General features: G+C 49.2%; 1 protein-coding gene across 4 annotated transcripts; it reads right to left on the bottom strand.

Annotated features, from left to right (window-relative positions):
* Positions 1-1,495: 1,495 nt before the first annotated feature.
* On the bottom strand, positions 1,496-25,963 carry NLRP7 (NLR family pyrin domain containing 7). 4 transcript variants are annotated; one of them, XM_054539057.2, is made up of 11 exons: positions 25,902-25,963; positions 21,352-21,667; positions 18,856-18,930; positions 16,818-18,393; positions 15,973-16,170; positions 14,262-14,432; positions 12,477-12,647; positions 11,548-11,718; positions 8,649-8,816; positions 5,741-5,911; positions 1,496-2,460 (listed from the first exon to the last, which is right to left on the bottom strand). In XM_054539057.2, exons 2-11 carry the CDS (start codon positions 21,626-21,628, stop codon positions 2,328-2,330), a joined length of 3,111 nt encoding a protein of 1,036 aa, XP_054395032.2. In that variant the 5' UTR covers positions 21,629-21,667; positions 25,902-25,963; the 3' UTR covers positions 1,496-2,327. The 4 variants fall into 4 exon arrangements, with proteins under 4 accessions (XP_054395032.2, XP_024093539.3, XP_024093535.3 ...); XM_024237771.3 differs by lacking the exon at positions 25,902-25,963 and adding an exon at positions 25,781-25,894; XM_024237767.3 differs by lacking the exon at positions 5,741-5,911 and having other exon boundaries at positions 1,497-2,460.
* Between the last annotated feature and the right edge of the window lie 135 nt (positions 25,964-26,098).

Consider the following 26,098-nt stretch of genomic DNA (forward strand, 5'->3'; position numbering starts at 1 on the left):
ATCTCGAGCATTTGAGAAGGCTTATCTTGACAAGGGCTCACGAAAGACAGCAATGCTCAACAGCAAGATAAATGAGGGCCTTCATGGGATCATTCAGTGCTGAAGCCACTCAATCTCCAGGTTCGGGTTAGTAAAAAGAACTTTGTCAGGCCAGGCGCAGTGGCTCACGCCTGTCATCCCAGCACTTTGGGAGGCCAAGGCGGGCAGATCACCTGAGGTCAGGAGTTCAAGACCAGCCTGGCTAACATGGTGAAACCTCGTCTCTACTAAAAATACAAAAATTAGCCAGGCATGGTGGCGCACACCTCTAGTCCCAGCTGCTCAAGAGGCTGGGACAGAAGACTCACTTGAACCCAAGAGGTGGAGGTTGCAGTGAGCCAAGATCACACCACTGCACTCCAGCCTGGGCAACAGAGGGGAGACTCCATCTCAAAAAAAAAAAAAAGAAAACTTTGTCATACAAGCTTTCAACCTAAAGCATTAGCCATATGCCCGTGTTTTGTGCCTGGGACCATGACAAATTTCCCCTTATCAATGCTCTTATTTTTTTTTTTTGAGACAGAGTTTTGCTTGTATTGCCCAGGCTGGAGTGTAGTGGCGCGATCTCAGCTTACCGCAACCTCCGCCTCCCAGGTTCAAGCGATTCTCCTGCCTCAGCCTCCCAAGTAGCTAGGATTACAGGCATGCACCACCACACCTGGCTAATTTTGTATTTTTAGTAGAGACGGGGTTTCTCCATGTTGAGGCCGGTCTCGAACTCCTGACCTCAAGTGATCCGCCCGCCTCGGCCTCCCTAACTGCTGGGATTACAGGCATGAGCCACCGCGCCCGGCCACTCTTATTCTTCAAATAGTCTCATCACCTGCCGCGAGTTTGGAAAGCCAAGTGAGGAGAGGGGTCAGTCCCTTTTGGGGGACTGGAAGCCAGTGCTAACATCATGGCGACAACTTTTCATTCTTAAGGAAAATTGCGGAGTGACTTCTATGCATTTTCTATGAATAACCAAATACACGGTGTGGAAAAGCTGTGTTTGCCGTGGCAATGGGAAGCAGAGAGAACCAGGGAGGTGAGAGACATACACAGAGACTCCCAGAGACAGCCACGCAGACTCACACAGAAACAGAGACAGACGGGCTGGGCCCGGTGGCTCACGCCTGTAATCCCACCACTCTGGGAGGCCGAGGCGGGTGGATCACCCGGGGTCAGGAGTTCGAGAACAGCCTGGCCAACATTGTGAAACCCCGTCTCTAGTAAGAATACAAAAAGTTAGCTGGGCATGGTGGCACACGACTGTAATTCCGGCTACTCGGAAGGCTGAGGCAGGAGAATCTCTTGAACCTGGTAGGCGGAGGTTGCAGTGAGCCGAGATCACACCATTGCGCTCCAGCATGGGCGACAAGAGTGAAACGCCGTCTCAAAAAAAAAAAAAGAAAGAACAGAGAGACAGAGAGACACATACAAAGACAGAGATACAGAGAAAAACGCCCAGAGACAGAGAGACACACAGAGAAACACAGAGAAAGAGACAGACACAGAGAGACACACACAGAAAGAGACAAAAAGACAGAGACACAGAGAAACAAAGATAGAGTAGGGAGTAGGAGCCGGCCCGTGGGAGCCAGGCAGAGCCGGCGTGAGGCAGGGCCATCTTCTGAATTAAAGACTGCAGTGACTGTAAGCTTGTGCTTTGTGAGTAACGGGATAGATTAGAACAGGGCTGGCTGCCCATGGCCCACGAGCTGTTTCTGGGAAGCCTCCGCAGGTGCCAGCCAGGCCCTGTGCTGCTTCCATGTCCAAAGGCACAGCTGAGCGCTGATGAGAGACCGTGGGGCCCACAGTGCCAAGCATATTAACTATCTGGCCCGTTTGTCAATGCATGGGTTAGGATATGAGCACATAAGTCACAAAGACACACTGATCACACAGATGCACCAGACAGCTAGCAAACTAGACCAAGTGGTGCCTGAGTTAGGGAAGGACATAGAAGAATCAACCGAATCATCCCTGAACTTCTTAGCAATACTTCTTCCTAGACTAAGCACAGAGTACCATGTTTATTGCAGGTTTGCTCTTGAGCATGTCAATAAACGCAGCTGCAACGAGCGTGCTCTAACTTTATTATCCCTTTGAGAAAGTACATAGCGTGATGTGAAGGGGGTGCGTGACTTGTGCAGAATCTCCCACAAACAGTGAGAAAACCAGTGTCAAGTCCTACATCTTGACACAGACTCTAGTGTTAACATGTGACCCTCTGACCTGCATTCCTAAGACATCTTAGAGACCCAATTCCCGCTTCCTGTGTAACACGTAGAGCGATCCCAGGCTGCTCAGCAAAAAAAGTCACAGCACCGAGGTGCCATTGCCCCGGAAGCATTACAATCAATAGTCAGCTTCGGATTCTTTTCTTTCACTTCCTCCAACAGCTTCTTGATTTCCAAACTAGTTCCATAGCTCTTCAACCTGGAAGGATCAGAGAACACAAATGTTCCCAGAGCGCCTATAGTTTCATTGTCCCAAGAAATACATTCTCAACTACCCAGGATGCCTGAATATCTGTTTTCAAACAGATATTCAACCTGGACGGATCAGACAACACAAATGTTCCCAGAGCGCCTATAGGTTCATTGTCCCAAGAAATACATTCTCAACTACCCAGGATGCCTGAATATCTGTTTTCAAACACTCAATCAGGAAACGTTTTTGGGATCTTCTGCGGGGACAGGGTCTTGCTCTGTTGCCCAGGCTGGGGTGCAGTGGTGCCATCTTGGCTCTCTGCAACCTCCAGCTCCCAAGTTCAAGCGATTCTCATGCCTCAGGCTCCTGAGTAACTGTGATTACAGGTGTGCACCACCACACTCGGCTAAGTTTTGTATTTACAGTAGAGACGGGGTTTCGACATGTTAGCCAGGCTGGTCTCAAACTTCTGGCCTCAAGTGATCAGTCCACTTCGGCCTCCCAAAGCCATGGGATTACAGACATGAGCCATGGCACCCGGCCAGAAACGTTTTCTAAAAAATTTAGACCCACACAATGGGGATCCTTGTAAGTCTAAGAAAAAAAAGATTATGGCCAGGCCCGGTGTCTCACACCTGTAGTCCCAGCACTTTGGGAGGCCAAGGCAGGCAGATCGCTTGAGCTCAGCAGTTCAAGACCAGCCTGGGCAACACGGTGAAACCGTGTCTCTACCAAAAATACAAAAAGTTAGCCAGGAATGGTGGTGCACGCCTATAGTCCCAGCTACTCGGGAGGCTGAGGCAGGAGGATCACTTGAGCCCAGGAGGCAGAGGTTGCAACGAGCTGGAGATTGCCCTACTGCACTCCAGCCTGGGTAACAGAGTAAAACATGCCTTTAAAAAATAAATTTAAAAAATAGATAATCAGGCCGGTGCACGGTGGCTCACGCCTATAATTCCAGCACTTTGGGAGGCCAAGACGGGTGGATCACCTGAGGTCAGGAATTCGAGACCAGCCTGGCCAACATAGTGAAACCCCGTCTCTACTAAAAATACAAAAATTAGCTGGGCGTGGTGGCAGACAACTGTAATACCAGCTACTTAGGAGGCTGAGACAGGAGAATCACTTTGAACCTGGGAGACATTGCAGTGAGCCAATATCGCGCCACTGTACTGCAGCCTGGGTGACAGAGTAAGACTCTGTCTCCAAATAAATAAATAAAAAATAGTGGCGAATCAAACCTTCAGTAGAACTAAGAGAATGCCAGAGTGAACCCCAGGGTTAATGAGAGCAAACTTGGCTCTAACGTGGCTGCAGCATGCAAGCCTGTGTATGTGAACATGAGGAGTGGTGATTGTAGAGACACTGGCTTGCTATGTTGCCCAGGCTGGTCTCAAACTCCTGGCCTCAAACGATCTCCCACCTTGGCCTCCCAGAGGAACTGAAGAATAAGAACAGAAATACGCCCAAAACATGTGACATAAGAGACCACAGGGGGCTAGAGATTTGTCAACAATAGTCCTTGGTGGCATGACAGACCTCGGTCCCACCAGCAAGAGAAGCATGACACTATTGAGCTCAAGTTTCATGATATACCCCTAAAACCTTAACCCATTTATGCCAGAGGTTACAATTATTTGAATTGCAGACATGTGTGAAAAATCCTACCTTGGCAATGACCTTGAGCAGGATATAAATAACTCCCACATGCTTAGCGTTCCAATAATGGAACACTGGGCATCATTAAGCAGTTTACATGTGTATCATCTCTACAGCTAAAATAACTCTTGAATAAGACAAGTGGGCTGTGCACAGTGGCTCACGCCTGCAATCTCAGTACTTTGTGAGGCCAAGACAGGAGGATCGTTTGAAGCCAGGAGTTTGAGAACCTTGGCAACACAGCCACACAGTGCAACAGAGCAAAACGTTGTCTCAGAAAAGAAAAGAGAAAGGCAAGAAGAAACTAAAGGTAGATTATGTTAAAATAAGTCATTGAAAAGATATACACAGTTCACAATTAAGGGAACATCTGTAGGACGATCTTCTGAAAAGCTAAGACCCAGGACAGCTCTGGGAACTACCTATTTTTGGATATAATGATTGCACACACACACACACAAGCTTCCAGTCTGTACTCCAGGATGATTTAAACTCTCAGTATGCCTAGTACTAAGTGTTTTGGGGGGAATGTTGGACAATATTCAATTCACAGAGCATTTTAGAGAAGTATCTAATTTTTAAATTATCTCCTAAGCTAGGAGTGTGCTATAGAAAGATGCCTTAAGTTGATCCCTACAAAGAGTGCACCCACTCCCAAAAAAAGCTCTTCTCTGCATGTGAAATTCACCATGTGAAACAGCCATCCCAGGGCCGGGCACAGTGGCTCACACCTGTAATCCCAGCATTTTGAGAGGCTGAGGCAGGTGGATCACCTGAAGTTGGGAGTTTGAGACCAACCTGACCAACATGGTGAAACCCCATCTCTACTAAAAACTACAAAAATTGTCCAGGTGCCGTGACTCATGCCTGTAATCCCAGCACTTTGGGAGGCCAAGGCGAGAAGATCACCTGAGGTCAGGAGCTCGAGACCAGCCTGGCCAACATGGCAAAACACCGTCTCTACTAAAAATACAAAAATTAGCTGGGTGTGGTGGCGGGCGCCTGTAGTCCTAGCTACTCGGGAGGCTGAGGCAGGAGAATCACTTGAACCCAAGAGGTGGAGGTTGCACTGAGCTGAGATAGCGCCACTGCACTCCAGCCTGGGCGACAGAGAGAGACTCTGTCTTAAAAAAAAAAAAAAAAAAAAAATTAGCCAGCTGTGGTGGTGTACCTGTAATCCCAGCTACTCAGGAGGTTGAGGCAGAAAAATCGTTTCAACCTGTGAGACAGAGGCTGCAGTGAGTCAAGATCGCGCCACTGCACTCCAGCCTGGGCGACAGAGTTTTCCCAAAAAGCAAAAAACAAAAAGGCCGGGTGCAATGGCTCACATCTGCAATCCCACCACTTTGGGAGGCCAAGGCAGGTGGCTCACCTGAGGTCAGGAGTTCAAGACTAGCCTGGCCAACATGGTGAAACCCCTCTCTACTAAAAATACAAAAATTAGCCGGGCATGGTGGCAGGCCTCTAGGCCTAGCTACTCTGGAGGCTGAGGCAGGAGAATTGCTTGAACCTGGGAGGCAGAGGTTGTGGTGAGCCAAGATCGCGCCACTGCACTCCAGCCTGAGTGACAGAGCAAGACTCCATCTCAAAACAAAAACAAAAACAAAAACAAAAAAAAAACCCATACCTGAGTGTCTTCAAGCATCCAGTTCTTTGTCTTAGAACCCCAAAGAGCTTAATTATGCCACTCTTCCACAAATGATTCTGGCCCAGGTCCAGAGTTTCAAGCTTCTGATTGCTGAGGAGAGCAGATCCAAGATGCTGACAATAGAAAGGCATGAGGGAGCAGCTCCAGAGGCTGTTGAGGAAGAACATGGAAACCCACGCATTCACTGAGCAGGTGGTGGCTCACACCTGTAATCCCAACACTTCGGGAGGCCAAGGCGGGTGGATCACTTGAGGCCAGGGGTTCGAGACCAGCCTTGCCAACACGGTCAAACCCCATCTCTACTAAAAATACAAAGATTAGGCAGGGTGTGGGGGTAGGCACCTGTAGCCCCAGCACCTTGGGAGGCCGAGGAGGGTGGATCACCTGAGGTCAGGAGTTCGAGACCAGCCAGGCCAACATGGCGAAACCCCATCTCTACAAAAAATTAGCCATGCGTGGTGGTGTGTGCCTTTAATGCCAGCTACTTGGGAGGCTGAGGCACAAGAATCGCTTCAGCCTGGGAGGCGGAGGTTACAGTGAGCCAAGATCGCGCCACTGTACTCCAGCCTGGGCAATAGAATGAGACTCCATCTCACAAATATATAAAATAAAATGAAATACAAAAATTAGCCAGGTATGCTGGCACCACCTGTAATTCCAACTACTCAAGAGGCAGGAGAATCGCTTGAACCAGGAGGCAGAGGTTGTAGTGAGCCAAGATATCACCACTGCATTCCAGCTTGGGTGAAAGAGTGAGACTTGGTCTCAAAAGAAAACAAAAACAAAAACAAAACAAAACAAAAAAACAAGCAGCATATTTGCTGGGGCTCCAGTAGTGAGGAAATGCAGAGGGGAAGTGAGCGGAAGAAATCCTTGTCCTCATAGAGCTTTTAGTGACAGCAGACATCTCGATGTGTTCTATTGAAGACAATGGATGATGGCATTAAAATAAACAGGGTAGAGGTAAGTCAAACACAGAGGCATTGGCTAGACTTATGCTGGTCATTTAAGTCCTCTTTTGGAAAGTGATATGAGGAAAGAAACTGAAGGATGGTAGATCATGAACCAGCATGCTAATTGGGGGAAGGAATCTTGTAAATAAAATACTGAGCTAGTGAGAAAGTAGAATGATTTTGGCTCATAACTTATAAGAGGATCCCATAAGGCCCTGTAGGCCACTGTAAAAGCCTTTGGATTTTTTTTTTTTTAAGGCAGAGTTTCACTCTTGTTGCCAAGGCTGGAGTGCAATGGCGTGATCTCGGCTCACTGCAACCTCCGCCTCCTGGATTCAAGCGATTCTCCTGCCCCAGCCTCCCGAGAATCTAGGATTACAGGCATAGCTGAGATTACAGGCACAAGACACCAGGTAATCCACCCCTTTATTTGCACTGAGCTTTTGAGTCTTTGGAAATAAAGGTGTCACGGTCTGGCTTGAGGCTTGAAATGTTCCTCAGGGTGATGGGTTAAGAAACTTCAGGAGGCCAGGAATGGTGGCTCATGCCCATAATCCCAGCACTTTGGGAGGCTGAGGCAGGTGGATCACTTGAGGTCAGGAGTTTGAGACCAGTCTGGCCAACATGGTGAAACCCCGTCTTTACTAAAAATGCAAAAATTAGCTGGGTATGGTGGTGCACACCTGTAATCCCAGCTACTCAGCTGAATCAGGAGAATCGCTTGAACCTTGGAGGCTGAGGTTGCAGTGAGCCAAGATCACACCACTGCACTCCAGCCTGGGTGACAGAGTGAGACTCTGTCTGAAAAAAGAAAAAAAGTACCCTGTGTTCTAGTGTTTTTTTTCTTGTCTCTACAGCAAAGCTAAGTAGTAATGACATTATGCAGATTCTCTTCGCATTAGGATCGCAGATTCTAGTTGGAAAATAGGTTGCATCCAAGAGATGCAACTGACAAACTTGGGGGAGAGAAGTGATAAAGAGCTCACCATTCCATTTGTGGAGACTTTGCATTTCCTGGGGGGGGGTATCCCACCTATGGTTCCCTGGGTTTATGAGGTGGGGCAGGCTCACTGCTTCCCGATTACTGGATCCCAGCAGAAGCAGCATGTTGCTGAAGTCCAGGTCACTGGGGGCCATTCTCATCTATATTTCACTTCTCCAGGCCCTCTACCTGACTTTGGAAGTGCCCACCCACCTGTATTCAGTTTCTGGAGGGGTTTACTCTTAAAACTGCATCCAAAGTGATAGTCTGAGATACTGAAAACATAGAAATTGGCCGGGCGTGGTGGCCCACGCCTGTAATCCCAGCACTTTGGGAGGCTGAGGCAGGCAGATCATGAGGTCAGGAGATCGAGACCATCCTGGCTAACACTGTGAAACCCCATCTCTTCTAAAAATACAAAAAAAATTAGCCGGGCATGGTGGCAGGCGTCTGTAGTCCCAGCTACTCGGGAGGCTGAGGCAGGAGAATAGCGAGAACCCGGGAGGAAGAGGTTGCAGTGAGCCGAGATCGCGCCACTGCACTCCAGCCTGGGCAACTAGAGCGAGGCTCCATCTCAAAAAAAATAAAGAAAACATAGAAATTAAGGATTTCCAGATTTCCAAACACTTTAAAAACGAGGCCAGGCATGATGGCTCATGCCTGTAATCCTAGCACATTGGGAGGCCGAGGTGGGAGGATTCCTTGAGCACCAGAATTCAAAACCAGCCCGGGAAAGATGACAAGACCTCATCTCTACAGAAAACAGTTAGCTGGCCATGGTAATACATGCCTGTAGACCCAGCTACTCAGGAGGCTGAGGTGGGAGGACCGATCAAGCCTGGAAGAGTGAAGCCGCAGTGAGCTGTGATCACCCCACTGCGCTCCAGCCTGGGGGACAGAGCAAGACCCTGTCTCAAAGAAAGAAAGGAAGAAGAAAAAGAAAATCACCTACCGTAGGTGTTTTAGGTTACAGTTTGGATTCTCTAACGCCTGACAGAGAATCCACAATCCACGAGCTATCTGGTTGAGACTCAAGTCCAGGTTTGTGAGGCTGCAGGCTTCTTGGAGCGCCTCTGAGATATATCTACAGCCAAGCTTGGTTATGCTGCATTGCTGTAACCTGCAGGATAATCAAAGGAAGAGAAGCCTGTTATCCCTCTGGCTAACGCCCTGTGAAGCAGTTATTTCCAACACTATATACCTTCCACCTATATACTGGAATGCAGTGCTGCAATCTTGGCTCACTGCAACCTCTGCCTCCCAGGTTCAAGCGATTCTTCTGCCTCAGCCTCCCAAGTAGCTGAGATGATAGTTGCCTGCCACCTATATAACCAGGCTTGGTGGTGCACGCCTGTAATACCAGCTACTCAGAAGGCTGAGGCAGGAGAATCGCTTGAATCTGGGAGGCAGAGGCTGCAGTGAGCTGAGATCGCGCCACTGCACTCCAGCCTGGGCGACAGAGCAAGACTCCGTCTCAAGAAAAAACAACAACAAAAAGTATTTATAAAAAACACAGGTGGCAGGTAGGAATTGACCCATGAACTGGAGCTATACATTTCCGGGTGGGCTTGTACATAAAAGCATGCAAATGGGCCCAGCACAGTGGCTCACGCCTATAATCACAGCAGTGGGAGGCCAAGATGGGCAGATCACTTGAGGTCAGGAGTTCAAGACCAGCCTGGCAAACATGGTGAAACCCCATCTCTACTAAAAATACAAAAATCGGGCCGGGCACAGTGGCTCAAGCCTGTAATCTCAGCACTTTGGAAGACCAAGGTGGGTGAATCACGAGATCAGGAGTTCAAGACCAGCCTGGCCAAAGTGGTGAAACCCCATCTTTACTAAATACAAAAATTAGCTGGGCACCATGGCTCACACCTGTAATCTCAGCACTTTGGGGAGGCTGAGGCAGATGGATCACCTGAGGTCGGGAGTTCGAGACCAGCCTAAGCAACATAGAGAAACCCTGTCTCTACTAAAAATACAGAATTAGCCGGGTGTGATGGCACATGCCTGTAATCCTAGCTACTCAGGAGGCTGAGGTAGGAGAATTACTTTAACCCAGGAAGCGGAGGTTGCAGTGAGCCTAGATCGCACCACTGCACTCCAGCCTGGTGACAGAGAGAGACTCAGTTTAAAAAAAAAAAAAAAATCATCATCCAAAGGCCTTCTGATTCCATCCATTTCCAGCTCTGCCTGGGACAACAGCTTAGGCTCTGGGTTCAGAGCCACACAGGACAGGATCTGAGACCTGGGTCAGTTATTTTCTGCATGGTTAGATTATGGAAATTTCACTTTCCCTGTCATTTTATTTCATGTTTAGGTTTTGTCTTTAACTGACACATTCTACATATATAGGGGTATAGTGTGATGTTTTGGTGCAGGTACACATCATATAACGATCAGGTAGGTGACTGTTTGTTTAACAATAGTTATTCTAAGCCGGGCACAGCACTTTGGGAGGCCGAGGCAGGCAGATCACCTAAGGCCAGGAGTTCAAGGCCAGCCTGGCCAACATGGTGAAACCCCATCTCTACTAAAAGTATAAAAATTAGCCAGGCATAGTGGAGGGCACCTGTAATCCCAGCTACTTGGGAGGCTGAGGCAGGATAATCGCTTGAACCTGGGAGGCAGAGGTTGCAGTGAGCCAAGATTACACCACTGCATTCCAATCTGGGCGACAGAGTGAGACTTCATCCAAAAAAAAAAAATGAATCTCAGAAATGAATACTAGCTAGAATTTCTGAACAGGAATAGGTCTTCAACCCTATGCAATCTCTTGAATATTGTTCTAACCATAATTTTAATGTGAACAGGTAGCTCACGCTGGGCTTCTTTCCATATAACAAGATTCAGCCAACTACAGTTCATGGGTCAATTCCAACCTGCCACCTATGTTTTTTATAAATAAGGATTTTTGTTGAGTTTTTTTTTGTTTTTTTCTTGAGACGGAGTCTCACTCTGTCACCCAGGCTGGAGTGCAGTGGCGCCATCTCAGCTCACTGCAGCCTCTGCCTCCCGGATTCAAGCGATTCTCCTACCTCAGCCTTCTGAGTAGCTGGTACTATAGGGGAGCACCACCAAGCCTGGTTAATTTTTGTATTTTTTAGTAGCGACAGGTTTTCACCATGTTGGCCAGGCTGGTCTCGAACCTTAGGTGATCTGCCCACCATTCACCACCTGTTCCCCAATAACCTATGGAAATAGAAGTTTAAAAAAAGGTGTCACTGGCCCTACCATATAACTCAATCTACCTCCAATAGCAGGCAGTACTATGTCATAGGAATTTGAAAGAACATACACAAAGCATCAGATCCGAGAACCAACTGCTCATCTCAAATCTTCCTTCATAGCAGGAAGAGGCTCTGCTGACATGCAAATATTAACATGTTTCTACCTGTATCTGCCTGGTTTTTTTTGTTTGTTTATTTGTTTGAGGAGTCTCGCTCTGTTGCCCAGGCTGGAGTGCAGCGGTCCGATCTCGGCTCACTGCAACCTCCGCCTTCCAGGTTCACGCCATTCTCCTGTCTCAGCCTCCCAAGTAGCTGGGACTACAGGCATCCGCCACCACACCTGGCTAATTTTTGGTATTTTTAGTACAGACAGGGTTTCACCATGTTAACCAGGATGGTCTCCATCTCCTGACCTCATGATCCACCCGCCTCGGCCTCCCAAAGTGTTGGGATTACAGGCGTGAGCCACCGCGCCTGGCCTCTGCCTGTTCTTTAATTCCTACCAGGTTTTTAAAAGTTACATTTGAAATGAATTAACAAGTACTTTCATCTCTCTCCTGCTTGAATTCACGTGCACACACACACACACATACACACCCCCACCCAGCAGGGACTTACACCAAGGTCTGCAGTTTACACTCAGGGTAACTCAAGCCCTCACACAGAAACTTCACCCCTGTATCCCCAATGAGGTTCTTGGCCAAGCACAGGTGTGTCAGCTTCTTGCTGACAACCAAGACAGCAGCAAGGTCCTTGCAACTGGCTTCTGTAAGACGACAGTTTTCCAACCTGCAAAAATATGAAACAAAAGGTAAAAGGATGAGAACATTTCCACAACTCCAACCTGCTTGGCGATGTCCACATGCCAGGGTCCTCAGCTTCAGCCCTTCCTGTTCATCCCCTGCTCTCTGTCCTGTGTGAGTCATCACGGCCACAAAAGAGCAGGAAGGCGAGAAGGCCAAGATGCAGCGGTCCACCTGCAGCCATCACAGGACACCGGTGTTCTTTCGTTTGTTTTTGAGACGGAGTCTCGCTCTGTCGCCCAGGCTGGAGTGCAGTGGCACGATCTCAGCTCACTGCCAATCTCCGCCTCCCGGGTTCACGCCATTCTCCTGACTCAGCCTCCTGAGTAGCTGGGACTTCAGGCACCCACCACGCCTGGATAATTTTTTGTATTTTTTAGTAGAGATGGGGTTTCACCGTGTTAGCCAGGATGGTCTCAATCTCTTGACCTCGTGATCCACCCGCCTTGGCCTCCAAACGTGCTGGGATTACAGGCATGAGCCACCGCGCCCGGCCTGTTTTTGGTATTTTTAATAGAGACACGGTTTCACCACGTTGGCCAGGTTGGTCTCAAACTCCTGAACTCAGATGATCCGCCCACCTCTCTGCTGAGATTACAGACAGGAGCCACCGCGCCCGGCCTGAAGCAGGTGTTTATTTCAGCGAGAGGCGCCACGTGGGTGGCGCAGTAAGTCAGGTGTTACCCTTTCTCTTCTATGGCCCCAGAACTAAACCAGAGCTGCCCGTGGGAAGAGGAGACTTACGACAACATCTGCAGGAAGTGTTCTGGGTGTGTCATGGTCTTGTACAGCAACTTGGCACCCTCGTCCAGGAGCACATTGGCTGAGATGTGCAGGTGCTTCAGGGACTGGTTGGCTTTGAGGACATAGAAGAATTCAGCCCACTGCTCCGGGGTGGCACAGTGACCTCCCAACCTGTGAAAAGAGTGGGAAAAGTCATTCTTCTGGGAGGACAGAGTATACCCTATCAGCTTTTCTTTTTTTTTTTTTTTTTTTTTTTGAGACAGAGTTTCACTCTGTTACCCAGTCTGGAATGCAAAGGCGTGATCTCACCTCACTGCAGCCTCCACCTCCCGGGTTCAAGCGATTCTCCTGCCTCAGCCTCCCAAGTAGCTGGGATTACAGGCATACGCCAATTTTTGTATTTTTAGTGGAGATGGGATTTCACCATGTTGGCCACACTGGTCTTGAACTCCTGACCTCAGGTGATCCACCCACCTCGGCCTCCCAAAGTGCTGGGATTACAGGCGTGAGCCACTGCGCCTGGCCCAGATCAGCTTCTTCTGCTTCACTTCCCAAGACATTATGTCTTTGGTTTATCTCATTCTACTCATGTCTGCAACCCTGGCCTGAATTATTGGAGAAATCTAATGTTGCCTCTGCTTCTTCAAGTATCCCCATGGCCATTAGAATAACATCCAGCCACATCTCCAAGAGATTGTAATACAATTCTGTGCAATGTTTCACCAAAATGGCCTGTGTGGAGGATTTTGTAGGGGGAAAAAAATTTTTTTTTTGAAACAGCATATCGCTCTGTTGCCCAGGCTGGAGTGCAGTGGCATGATCACAGGTCACCACAACCTGTCTCCTGGGCTCAAATGATCTTCCCACCTCAGCCTCCAGTGTAGCTGGGACTAGAAGGGGCAAATTGATGCTTAATACTCAAAATAAAATTTTTATCCTGGCCAGGTGCAGTGGTTCATGCCTGTAATCCTAGCACTTTGGGAGGCCGAGGCAGGTGGATCACTTGAGGTCAGGAGTTCGAGACCAGCCTGGCCAACATGGTGAAACCCCGTCTCTATTAAAAATACAAACATTTGCCAAGCGTGGTGGTACATGCCTGTAACCCCAGCTACTCGGGAAGCTGAGGCAGGAGAACTGCTTGAACCCAGGAGGCAGAGGTTGCAGTGAATGAGATCGCACTACTGCACTCCAGCCTGGGCAACAAGAGTAAAACTGTCTCAAAGAAAAAAAAAAAAAAGATTCTCATGAGTGCAGAGAAGGTTGCATGCTCTTTATGAGTACCTAACTCCTGATGATCTGAGATTGATGATCCATTTACCTCTGGCTCCCAAAGTGCTGGGATCATAGCACTGCATAAGATCAAGCACCAACGATTAGCTCCTGTGCCTGATCTGAGATTGAACGGTTTCATCCCAAAACTACCCCCAAACCCCTGTCTGTGGAAAAACTGTCTTGCACAAAACCGACCCCTGGTGCAGAAAAGGCTGGGGGCCACTGCTCTCAAACCCAACAGTTTGGCAAGGAGCAGTCAGGAATAGCACATCCCTAAAGTTGGAACCCAGCACAGAATTCCGGGTGTTTCTTTGCATCAGTAGCTGGTTATGCAACACAGAAGTCAAGCTGGCAGGGGAAAGAGGAGAGGCTGACTCCCCACACAGGCCTGTTTGAGGAATACATTGCCTGTCTGGGACGGCATCTGGAGTGGTTACCCTTTTTCCTAGATCCGCCGGCAACACGGTGCAGTGGACTCCGGGTACTGGGGAGAGCCGTGACCGTGAGACCCACCTCAGGTACTGCAGGTTGCATTTATGATTTCTGAGCAGATCACACAGCATCAGCATCATTGTGCGTTCCCACTCGATGTGCCCTTCCAGGGTCAGGTGCGTGAGGGTCTTCTTCCCAATGAAAGCAAGACAGAAGTCCCGGTACGCAGTGTCAGGGGTGACGTTTTTAATCCTAGGGAAAAGCAGAAGAGATTCCACTTGGAGTGATTAATCCTCACATTGCGTAGAGGCGTGTATAAACAAAAAGCTGTTTCCCATTTAGAAATTATTAGAAGTTCTTGGCCAGGTGCAGCGGCTCACGTCTGTAACCCCAGCACTTTGGGAGACTGAGGCAGGAGGATAACCTAAGGTCAGAAGTCTGAGACCAACCTGGGCAACATGGTGAAACCCCATCTCTACAAAAAATACAAAAATTAGCTGGGGCCGAGGCAGGCGGACCGCCTGAGGTCAGGAGTTCGAGACCAGCCTGGCCAACATGGCAAAGCCCCGTCTCTACTAAAAATACAAAAATTAGCTGGGGCCGAGGCAGGCGGACCGCCTGAGGTCAGGAGTTCGAGACCAGCCTGGCCAACATGACGAAGCCCCATCTCTACTAAAAATACAAACATTAGCTGCACGTGGAGGTGCACGCTTATAGTCCCAGGTATTCGGGAGGCTGAGGCAGGAGAATCACTTGAATCCAGGAGGCTGAGGTTGCAGTAAGCCGAGACCGTGCCACTGTACTCCAGCCTGGGCAACAGAGCAAGACTCCATCTCAAAAGAAAAAAAATTCGCCGGGCGTGGTGGCTCACGCCTGTAATCCCAGCACTTTGGGAGGCCGAGGCGGGTGGATCACGAGGTCAGGAGATCGAGACCATCCTGGCTAACACGGTGAAACCCCGTCTCTACTAAAATTACAAAAAATTAGCTGGGCGTGGTGGCGGGCGCCTGGCTCCATCTCAAAAAAAAAAAAAAAGGATAAAAAAATTCAAGAAGCAGAGGATCAGGAAAAACAACTAATGGGTATTAGGCTTAATACTTGGGTGACAAAATAATCTGTAAAACAAACTCCTATGACACATGTTTACCTGTGTAACTAACCGGTACTTGTACCTACTTTTTGGTTTGTTTTGGTAACAAAACAAAACAAAAAAAATGATAGCTGGGGCCAGGCATGGTGGCTCATGCCTGTAATCCCAGCACTTTTGAAGACCGAGGCAGGCGCATCACCTTAGGTCAGGAGTTCGAGACCAGCCTGGCCAAGATGGAGAACATTCCGCCTCTACTAAAAACACAAGATTAAGTCATTGCACTCCAGCGTCTAGGTGACAGAGTGAAACTCTGTCTCAAAAAAAAAAAAAAAGGGGGGGGAGGGGCCAGGTGCAGCGGCTCACGCCTATAATCCCAGCACTTTGGGAGGCCGAGGCAGGCGAATCCCCTGAGGTCAGGAGCTCGAGATCAGCCTGGGCAACACAGTGAAAACCTGTCTCTACTAAAAATACAAAATTAGCCTGGCAAGGTGGCACATGCCTGTAATCCCAGCTACTCAGGAGGCTGAGGCAGAAGAATTGCTTCAACCTGGGAGGCGGAGGATGCGGTGAGCTGAGATCGCGCCATTGCACTCCAGCCTGGGCAACAAGAGTAAATCTCCGTCTCACCAAAAAAAAAAAAAAAAAAGACAGAAGCTTAGTCATGGTTCAGGGGTCTTCCTTGCAAGATGAGCTTCTGCTTACACCACTTTCTGCAGATGACAGGTGCTACGGGTTATGTGGTCACAAAGAATCCGCACAGAAGAGTCGCTCAGGAAGCTTTGTTTCACTTCCAGAAACTTCAGGTTGCTGTTTGAGCTGAAGAGAGAGCAGAAATCCGTCCAGAGGCAAAGAGAGCGAAGATCCTGCCGAGCCCAGTTCGGAATGGTTAGGTAAGTGCACCTGCAGGAGAACACACGTTCATCTCTTATGACTAGTACCTGCATGGTGAGATGGGTGTCTGCAAACCACATTTCAATGGCAAAAACCACAATTACTTTTGCACCAGCCTAAAACAGTGTCGATAGTAAACAATATTGCATCACATACTTTGCTACCAGTATAGATCTTAAGTTTTACAAAAAAATAAGATAATAGATAAGGCTGAGTGAGGTGGCTCATGCCTGTAATCCCAACACTTTGCTAGGCCAAAGTGGGAAGATCACTTGAGCCCAGGAGTTTAAGACCAGCCTGGACAAGAAACTGAGACCCCCATCTCTACAAAAAATAAAATAATTAACCGGGCAAGGTGGTGCACGCCCGTAGTCCCAGCTACTCGGGAGGCTGAGGCAGGAGAATCACTTGAACCCGGGAGGCGGAGCTTGCAGTGAGCCAAGATCATGCCACTGCACTCCAGACTGGGCGACAGAGTGAGACTCCGTCTCAGAAAAAAAAAAAAAAGCCCCAATTCCTAATTGCCAAGTCGTGTCTCCACGTTGAACGTGAAGCTGGAAAGAAGTCCAGCCAGAGGGAAATTGACAGTAAGCGACAGGGCAAAGGAGACGCAGGCCTCTTCCTAGTGGAGCGTGGGATGGGAAAACAGTTCTTACCTCTCAAATTCAATGTCCAGTTCAGAATCCATGTAATTCTCCAGGAACACCCCCTTTGCTACCTGCAGTGAGAGTTTCTGCAAGTCTTGACAATGCTTCAGGCTGAAGGAACAATGCATCACTTCAGAAGTATTTGTCAAGTGAATAGAAATTTCCTTGAACGGGGCCACCACCACCTTCGCCAGCTCCTCCTCCTGAGACTCATACAGGCAAACCAAGACTTCCTTCAGGTCGGTCATGGATAAGGGCTTATTTGCATGAAGATGTGCTTTGCATCGCAGTAATTCCTGTTTGATGTCTGGTGATATCCGGCAGCCAAAAGCGGCCTCCAACTCGTTGGCTCTCTTCTCGTTAGCGAGGCCGAATAAGAAGTGTCCTACTTGGATCAGGTCGGGGTTCCTGACTCTTTCTTCTCCGGAAAGCAGCTTCTGTATGTCCCCAATGTCCCAGGCGTGGCCGTCCCTGTCCTCCTCCTCCTTCTCCAGGGCGTAGAACAGCGCAGTGAGAAACTGCTGGAAGCTGAGGTGAATGAAGGAGTAGCAGCCTTTGGAGACTGTGTCCTGGCGAAGGATGTCTCCGTCCAGGAACAGACGGAGGTCGGACTCCTGCACCCCGAGCCTTTCCAGGTCCTCTTGGTGGAACACGGACATCTGCGCCCACAGGCCCTGCGCGGCCAGGAGGCTCAGCGTCCGCAGCGCGCCCCGCAGCTGTGCGCCCTGTGGGAACCGGCTGCAGAGGAAGCGCAGGAACAGCCCCGTGCGGGTGAGGCAGGTGGGGACCGGGTCCTCCCCCTTCTCCATCTGCAGCTTCAGAGTCGTGCACACGATCCAGCACACCGCGGGGGCCGACCCCAGCTGGAACAGGGCCGCGTTGCTCCTCATCAGCTCAAAGGCACGCATGGCTTGGTCCTCGTCTCCAAAGTGTCTCAGGAAATAGGCCCTCCTGTCCTCCTCCAGGAAGCCCTCCACCCTTATGTAGATTGGCTGCTGCGCCAGGAGCTGGAGGTCCCTCAGTGCCCTGGGCCGCGTGGTGACCAGCAGGGCGGCCTTGGGTAACATATACCTGTTCAGCAAACTCCCCAGGAGGACGGGCACCGGCTTCTTCTTCTCCCAGTCCCCGCAGATGTCCTGGATCAGCGCCCCAGGTGGGACTTTCAGCTCTTCAAGGCCGTCGACCACGAACAGGATTCTCTGTGCTTGGGCTAGGATGCTTGGAATGTCATCCTGCAACTCAGGCCAGTCTTTGGAGATTAGCTCTGCAAAACTGCACGGGCCCATGTGGCTGAGCTCCTTGCAGCTGAGGTAGAACGCGTATCTGACCGTCGGGCTGAGGTTGCAGTCTGTCCAGTCCAGCATACACTTTTTGGCCAGTGTGGTTTTCCCCACGCCCGCGGGGCCGTGCAGCACCACTGTGTAAGGTGTTAGCTTCCTGGGTGTTATGGGATTCAAGAATGGAATGAACCGTAGGTTTCTCAGAGTGACGTCGTCATGGAAACTGTCAATGTCTCCTTGCCAAAAGGTGTTCTTCCAGACCAAAGATTGTTTCTCCATTGAATTTCTCCGTCCTTCCTTTACACCTGCAGTGACAGCCCATAGGACAGTTGAGGCTGATGATGATGCTCTTCTGAAAATTACTTTGTCAAGTACCAGAAATGAGGGCCAGGCACGGTGGCTCATGCTTGTAATCCCAGCACTTTGGGAGGCCGAGGTGGGTGGATCACTTGAGATCAGGAGTTCCAGACCAGCCTGGCCAAGATAGTGAAATCCCATCTCTACTAAAAATACAAAACATTAGCTGGGGGTAGTGGCAGGCGCCTGTAATCCCAGCTACTCAGGAGGCTGAGGCAGAGAATTGCTTGAACCCGGGAGGCGGAGGTTGCAATGAGCAGAGACGGAGCCACTGCACTCCAGCCTGGGCTACAGAGCAAGATTCCGTCTCAAAAAAAAAAGTACCAGAAATGAATAAAACCAGGAAGAAGTGATGCACCTTGCACGCTCTCAAACATCAAACTCATGACCACAGGACTGTATTTACCCACCTGGCTTTGCTAACTCCGAGTCTTCTTCTGCATCTTCCAGCTCAGGATTATCTGTTTCTTGCACCTGTCCATACTCTGTAAAATACTTAGATGTAAGCCTGACACAGTAATTTACACTTCGTAAATCAGACATTATTGTACATAAAGTGTCAGCCAGGCATGGTGGCTCACGCCTGTAATCACAGCACTTTGGAAGGCTGAGGTGGGCGGATCACAAGGTCAGGACATCAAGACCAGCCTGGCCAACATGGCAAAACCCCATCTCTACTAAAAATACAAAAAAAAAAATTAGCCAAGTGTGGTGGCACACGCCTGTAATCCCAGCTACTCCAGAGGCTGAGATAGGAGAATCACTTAACCCAGAGGCAGAGGTTGCAGTGAGCACAGATCTCACCACTGCACTCCAGCCTGGGCGACAGAGCGAGACTCCATCTCAAAAAAAAAAAAGTGTCAAATATATACATATATATTTACACATGGGGTCTCGATATGTTCCCCAGACTGGATTCGAACTCCTGGATTCAAGCAATCCTCCTACCTCAAGACTCCTGAGTAGCTGGGACTACTAATATTTGAGCCAAGTACTGCCTTTGGCTCAAATTTTTTTTTTTTGGTCCTATTGGCCCCACCCTTGTAACCTCATTTAGTCTTTACTCCTGAAGCCGTGTCTCCAAATACATAGTCATATGGTGGGCAGGGAGGTGGTTAGAGCTTCAGTATAAGTTCTCTGGACACAATTCAGTACCTGGTTTAGGGACTGTCTGATTTTTTTCTCTCTCATAACTAGCATGTTATTTCCTGACAAATAGAAACTCGAATCTTTCCCGCATTTAAAAATAGAACAGCTTCGTTCTTCAAAAACAGAGAATTACTATATGACCTAGCAATTTTTCTCCCACAAAACAGAGTCAATAGGTATTCTTCCAGACCAAAGATCATTTCTCTAACATATTTCCGGAGGAGGCAGAGGTTGCAGTGAGATTGCGCCACTGCACTCCAGCCTGGGCGACAAAGCGAAACTCCATCTCAAAAAACATAAAATAGGCCAGGCGCGGTGGCTCACGCCTGTAATGCCAGCATTTTGGGAGGCCGAGGAGGGTGGATCACGAGGTCAGGAGATCGAGACCATCCTGGCTAGCACGGTGAAATCCTGTCTCTACTAAAGATACAAAAAATTAGCCGGGAGTGGTGGCGGGCACTTGTAGTCCCAGCTACTTGGGAGGCTGAGGCAGGAGAATGGTGTGAACCTGGGAGGCGGAGCTTGCAGTGAGCTGAGATCGCACCACTGCACTCCAGCCTGGGCCATAGAGCGAGACTCCGTCTCAAAAAAAAAAAAACCATAAAATAATAAAATAAAATTATTCCAAAACAAAGTTTTTAAAAGAATGCTGCCAGACATGGTGGCTCACACCTGTAATCTCAGCCTCTTGGGAGACTGAGGCAAGAGGATTGCTTGAGCCCAGGAGTTCGACACCAGACTGGTCAACATAACAAGACCCCATCTCTACAAAAGAGAAGAAAAAATGAGCATGGAAGGCTGAAGTGGGAGGATAGTGTGAGCCCAGGTGTTGGAGGCTGCAGTGAAACCATGATTGCACCACTGTACTCCAGCCTGGGCAACAGACTGAAATCCTGTCTCAAAGGAAAAAAAAAAAAAAAAAAAAAAGGCTGAACCAAGCACAGGACATGTACCTGTATCTCCAGCTACTCAACAGGCTGAGGCAGGAGGATTGCTTAAGGCGAGGCGTTTGAGGCTGTAATGTATTTTAATTATGCCTGTGAAGAGCCTGGGCAATGTAGCAAGACCACATATCTTAAAATATGCTGAAAATGCAAAACAGCTAAAAGGAAAATTAAGATCATGGGTATATGTACAAATCTATCATTTTTTAATTTTTTTGAGACGGAGTCTCCATCGCCCAGGCTGGAGTGCAATGGCACAATCTTGGCTCACTGTAATCGCAGGGATTACACCACCACCCCACCACACCCGGCTAATTTTTGTATTTTTAGTAGATACGGGGTTTTACCATGTTGGTCAGGCCAGTCTCAAACTCCTGACCTCAGGTGATCCACCCACCTCAGCTTCCCAAATTGCTAGGATTACAGGCGTGAGCCACCGCACCCTGCCAGGGCTCATTCTTTGTTACAAATGACCAGCCGGGCACGGTGGCTCATGCCTGTAATCCCAGTATTTTGGGAGGCCGAGGCAGGCGGATCACGAGGTCAGGAGATCAAGACCATCCTGGCTAACACAGTGAGACCCCCATCTCTACTAAAAATACAAAAAAAATGAGCCGGGCATGGTGGCGGGCGCCTGTAGTCCCAGCTGTTCGGGAGGCTGAGGCAGGAGAATAGCGGGAACCCGGGAAGCGAAGCTTGCAGTGAGCCGAGATCGCGCCACTGCACTCCAGCCTGGGCGACAGGGTGAGACTCCATCTCAAAAAAAATAAAACAAAACAAAAAAATGACCAGGACACCCCAGCTTCTACTTACCCATCATCTCAGCCTTTGCCATCTTACACAATTCCATGAGATTCATCTCTTCCAAGATGTTCACAGTCGCATTCCTTATCCAATTTTCTGAGGAGGTGTTGACCAGAATTTCTGCCAGTTTCTTGCCATCGGCCTCTTCCACCTCAGACCATGGGGTCTTCTGTAGCACGTCTTCGAGGGGAAGAGCCCATAAGAGGGATTTGAAACTCTTTAATTCATCCTCGTTCAGCTGCTCCAGAAGGGTCTGCAGAGTCCACTCTAGCTGGGGCGATGTCATAGTGCTCCAAGTATGAGACCTTAGGTTAAGGCTGAAGAACTGGGGGGAAAAAAGAAAAAACAGTTCACGAGTTACCATCATTAAATGAAACCAGTTTCCTATGTACCAAGAACAAGACTGTTCCTGCTGCACCATAAGTGGTAAAATATTACATAGACTGAATTAAGAGACGGAAAATCTGGCCCAGCACGGTGGCTCATGCCTGCAATCCCAGCACTTTGGGAGGCCGAGGTGGGCGGATCGCTTGAGGCCAGGAGTTCGAGACCAGCCTGGCTAACTTGGTAAAAAGAACGAACAAAAGGCCGGGCACGGTGGCTCACGCCTGTAATCCCAGCACTTTGGGAGGCCGAGGCGGGTGGATCACGATGTCAGGAGATCGAGACCATCCTGGCTAACACAGTGAAACACCTGTCTCTACTAAAAAAATACAAAAAATTAGCCGGGCATGGTGGCGGGCACCTGTAGTCCCAGCTACTCGGGAGGCTGAGGCAGGAGAATGGTGGGAACCCGGGAGGCGGAGCTTGCAGTGAGCTGAGATAGCGACACTGCACTCCAGCCTGGGTGACAGAGCGAAACTCGGTCTCAAAAAAAAAAAAAAAAAAAAGAGGCACCCTGGAAAATAAATAACAGAAAAAGTGACTTGCCAAGACCGGGTGGTGATAGAGGTGGACAGCTTTACCCTTGGAGGGAACAGCAAATCTTTTTCCCCAGCTGTGAGGTGTGGAGAAAAGAAGTAGAAATCAGACTGTTACTGTGTCTATGTAGAAAGAAGTAGACATAAGAGACTCCATTTTGTTCTGTACTAAGAAAAATTCTTCTGCCTTGAGATGCTGTTAACCTGTAACCCTACCCCCAACCCTGTGCTCCCAGAAACATGTGCTGTGTCGTTTAATGGGTTTACGGCTATGCAGGATGTGCTTTGTTAAACAAATGCTTGAAGGCAGTATGCTTGTTAAAAGTCATCACCACTCTAATCTCAAGCACCCAGGGACACAAAACACTGCGGAAGGCCGCAGGGACTTCTGCCTAGGAAAGCCAGGTACTGTCCAAGGTTTCTCCCCGTGTGATAGCCTAAGATATGGCCTCCTGGGAAGGGAAAGACCTGACCTTCCCCTAGCCCGACACCCGTAAAGGGTCTGTGCTTAAGAGGATTAGTAAAAGAGGAAGCCCTCTTTGCAGTTAAGAGGAAGGCATCTGTCTCCTGCTCGTCCCTGGGCAATGGAATGTCTCGGTGTAAAACCCGATGGTATGTTTCTTCTACTGAGATAGAAGAAAACCGCCTTAGCACTGGAGGTGGGACATGCTGGCGGCAGTACTGCTCTTTAATGCACCAGATGTTTATGTATGTGAACATCAAAAGTACACACATTTTCTAACCTTGTTTATGACACAGAGACATTTGTTCACATGTTCTCCTGCTGACCCTCTCCCCACTATTACCCTATTGTCCTGCCACACCCCTCTCTGAGATGGTAGAGATAATGATCAATAAATACTGAAGGAACTCAGGACCAGGCTGGCGCGGGTCCTCCGTATGCTGAGCGCCGGTCCCCAGGGCCCACTTTTCTTTCTCTATATTTTGTCTCTGTGTCTCTTTTCTCAGTCTCTCATCCCACCCGACAAGAAACACCTACAGGTGTGGAGGGGCAGGCCACCCCTTCAGTGAGGTATAATTACATATATACAATTTTAGGACTGAGCAGGAAGAGCATGTAAGCCCAGGACCTCCAGACCAGCCTGGGCAACACAAGGAGAACTTGTCTCTATTTTTTAAGTATTTTAAAAGTAATATATACAATGTTTACTTATCAAAGTGTACAGCATGGAGCGATGTTATATATACAGTGAAATGATTACCACAATCCAGCTAATTAACATATCCGCTGCCTCATATAGTTGCCTTTCCTTTTTGCAGTGAGAACGCTTGATCTACTTAGAAAAATTCAGGGTTTCTTTTTTCTTTTTCAGAAAGAGTCTTGCTCTGTCGCCCAGGCTGGAGTGCAATGGTGCGAGGCTTACCACAACCTCCTCCTCCCAGGTTCAAGCGATTCTCCTCCCTCAGCCTCCCAAGTAGGTGGGATTACAGGCATGCGCCATCACACCTAATTTTTTTTGTATTTTTAGTACAGACGGGGTTTCACCATGTTGGCCAGGCTGATCTTGAACTCCTGACCTCAGGTGATCTGCCCGCCTCAGCCTCCAAAAGTGCTGGGATTACAGGTATGAGCCACCAGGCCCGGCCAAGTATTTTTTTCCCAAGTACATTTTTTTCTTTTTTTTTTTTTTTTTGAGATGGAGTCTCCCTCTGTTGCCCAGCTGGAGCGCAGTGGCACAATCTCCACTCACTGCAACCTCCACCTCCCAGGTTCAAGTGATTCTAGTGCCTCAGCCTCTCAAGAAGCTGGGATTACAGGCGCACTGCGTCACGCCTGGCTAGTTTTTGTATTTTTAGTAGAGACAGCATTTCTGGTTTTTTTTTGAGACAGAGTCTTGCTCTGTCCCCCAGGCTGGAGTGCAGTGGTGCGATCTCGGCTCACTGCAAGCTCCGCCTCCCGGGTTCACGCCATTCTCCTGCTTCAGCCTCCCGAGTAGCTGGGACTACAGGCGCCTGCCACTATGCCCATCTAATTTTTTTTGTATTTTTAGTAGAGACAGGGTTTCACCGTGTTACCCAGGATGGTCTCGATCTCCTGACCTCGTGATCCACCCGCCTCGGCCTCCCAAAGTGCTGGGATTACAGGTGTGAGCCACCGCGCCCGGCCGAGACAGGGTTTCTCTATGTTGGCCAGGCTGGCCTCGAACTCCTGACCTCAGGTGATCCACCCACCTCGGCCTCCCAAAGTGCTGGGATCACAGGTGTGACCAACCGCATCTGGCCATCTACATTTTTTTTTTTTTTGGGATGCGCCGTTTCACTCTGGTTGCCCAGGCTGGAGTGCAGTGGCGCAATCTCAGCTCACCGCAACCTCTGCCTCCCGGGTTCAGGTGATTCTCCTGCCTCAGCCTCCCAAGTAGCTGGGATTACAGGCATGTGCCACCACGCCCAGCTAATTTTGCATTTTTAATAGAGATGGGGTTTCTCCATGTTGGTCAGGCTGGTCTCAAACTCCCAATCTCAGGTGATCTGAAAGTCCTGGGATTACAGGTGTGAGCCACCATGCCCAGCCTACTTTTTTTTTTTTTTTTAAACAGGGTCTCCATCTCATCCAGGCTGGAGTGCAGTGGCTCAATCACACCTCATTGCAGCCCCCACCTGCCGGCTCAGGTGATCCTCCCACCTCACCCCACAAGTAGCTTGGACACAGCACAAGGTCTGGCCTTCTTTGTTTTTTGAGACGGGGTCCCACTCTGTCTCCCAGGCTGGAGTGCAGTGGTGAGATCTCAGCTCATTGCAACCTCCCCCTCCCAGGTTTAAGCTATTCTCCTGCCTCAACTTTCGAAGTAACTGGGATTACAGGCATGCACCACCATACCTGGCTAATTTTTGTGTTTTTAGTAGAGATGGGGTTTCACCATTTTGGGCAGGCTGGTCTCGAACTCCTGGCTTCAAGTGATCCACCCGCCTCGGCTTCCCAAAGTGTTGGGATAACAGGCATGAACCACTGTGCCTGGCCTTGTATTTTTTTGTAGAGACAGAGTTTTACCATGTTGCCCAGGCTAGTCTCAATCTCCTGAGCTCCTCTAAACTATATTTGAAATAGAAGTCCTTAAGACAACATTAGGCCAGGTGCGGTGGCTCACGCCTGGAATCCCAGCACTTTGGGAGGCCGAGGCAGACGGATTACCTAAAGTCAGGAGTTCAAGACCAGCCTGGCCAACATGGTGAAACCCCATCTCTACTAAAAATACAAATATTAGCCAGGCGTGGTGGCACATGCCTGTAAGCCCAGCTACTCAGGAGGCTGAGGCAGGAGAATGGCGGCTGAACCCTGGAGGCGGAGCTTGCAGTGAGCCCAGATCGCGCCACTGCACTCCAGCCTGGGCGACAGAGGGAGACTCCGTCTCAAAAAAAAAAAAAATTCAAAGATCCTTCCAGCACCCTCACACCAACCATTAAGGCTTGGGAAGGGCTATGGTGGTGGAAACTCAACCAATAATTTCTTCTCCCTTAAACGAGGAGACAAAGAAATCGATGCAGGAACCAGCACTCACCTCCCTTAGGTCAGGTCTTGCTTCCAGCCTGTGTTTTCTGCAAAGGAATTGGATAAAACTCTACCACTAATTACTTCTCCCTTGAAGAGACAAATAAATAGATGCAGGAACCAGCACTCACCTCCCTTAGGTCAGGACTTGCTTCCAGCCTGTGTTTCCTGCAAAGGAAATGGATCAAAAGGGGAGGTCTCTGACTGGCCCTTGGTACGTTGGGTGGAGGGAGAGCTTTCCCGCCCAGGGTGGAGCCGCCCCACTGAGATTAACATTGGGTGGCTCCCAACCACTGACCTCAGGCTCACCTTGACATCACCTGGCCCC

The sequence above is a fragment of the Pongo abelii genome, chromosome 20 (assembly GCF_028885655.2).
Source record: "Pongo abelii isolate AG06213 chromosome 20, NHGRI_mPonAbe1-v2.0_pri, whole genome shotgun sequence".
Lineage (NCBI taxonomy): Eukaryota > Metazoa > Chordata > Mammalia > Primates > Hominidae > Pongo > Pongo abelii.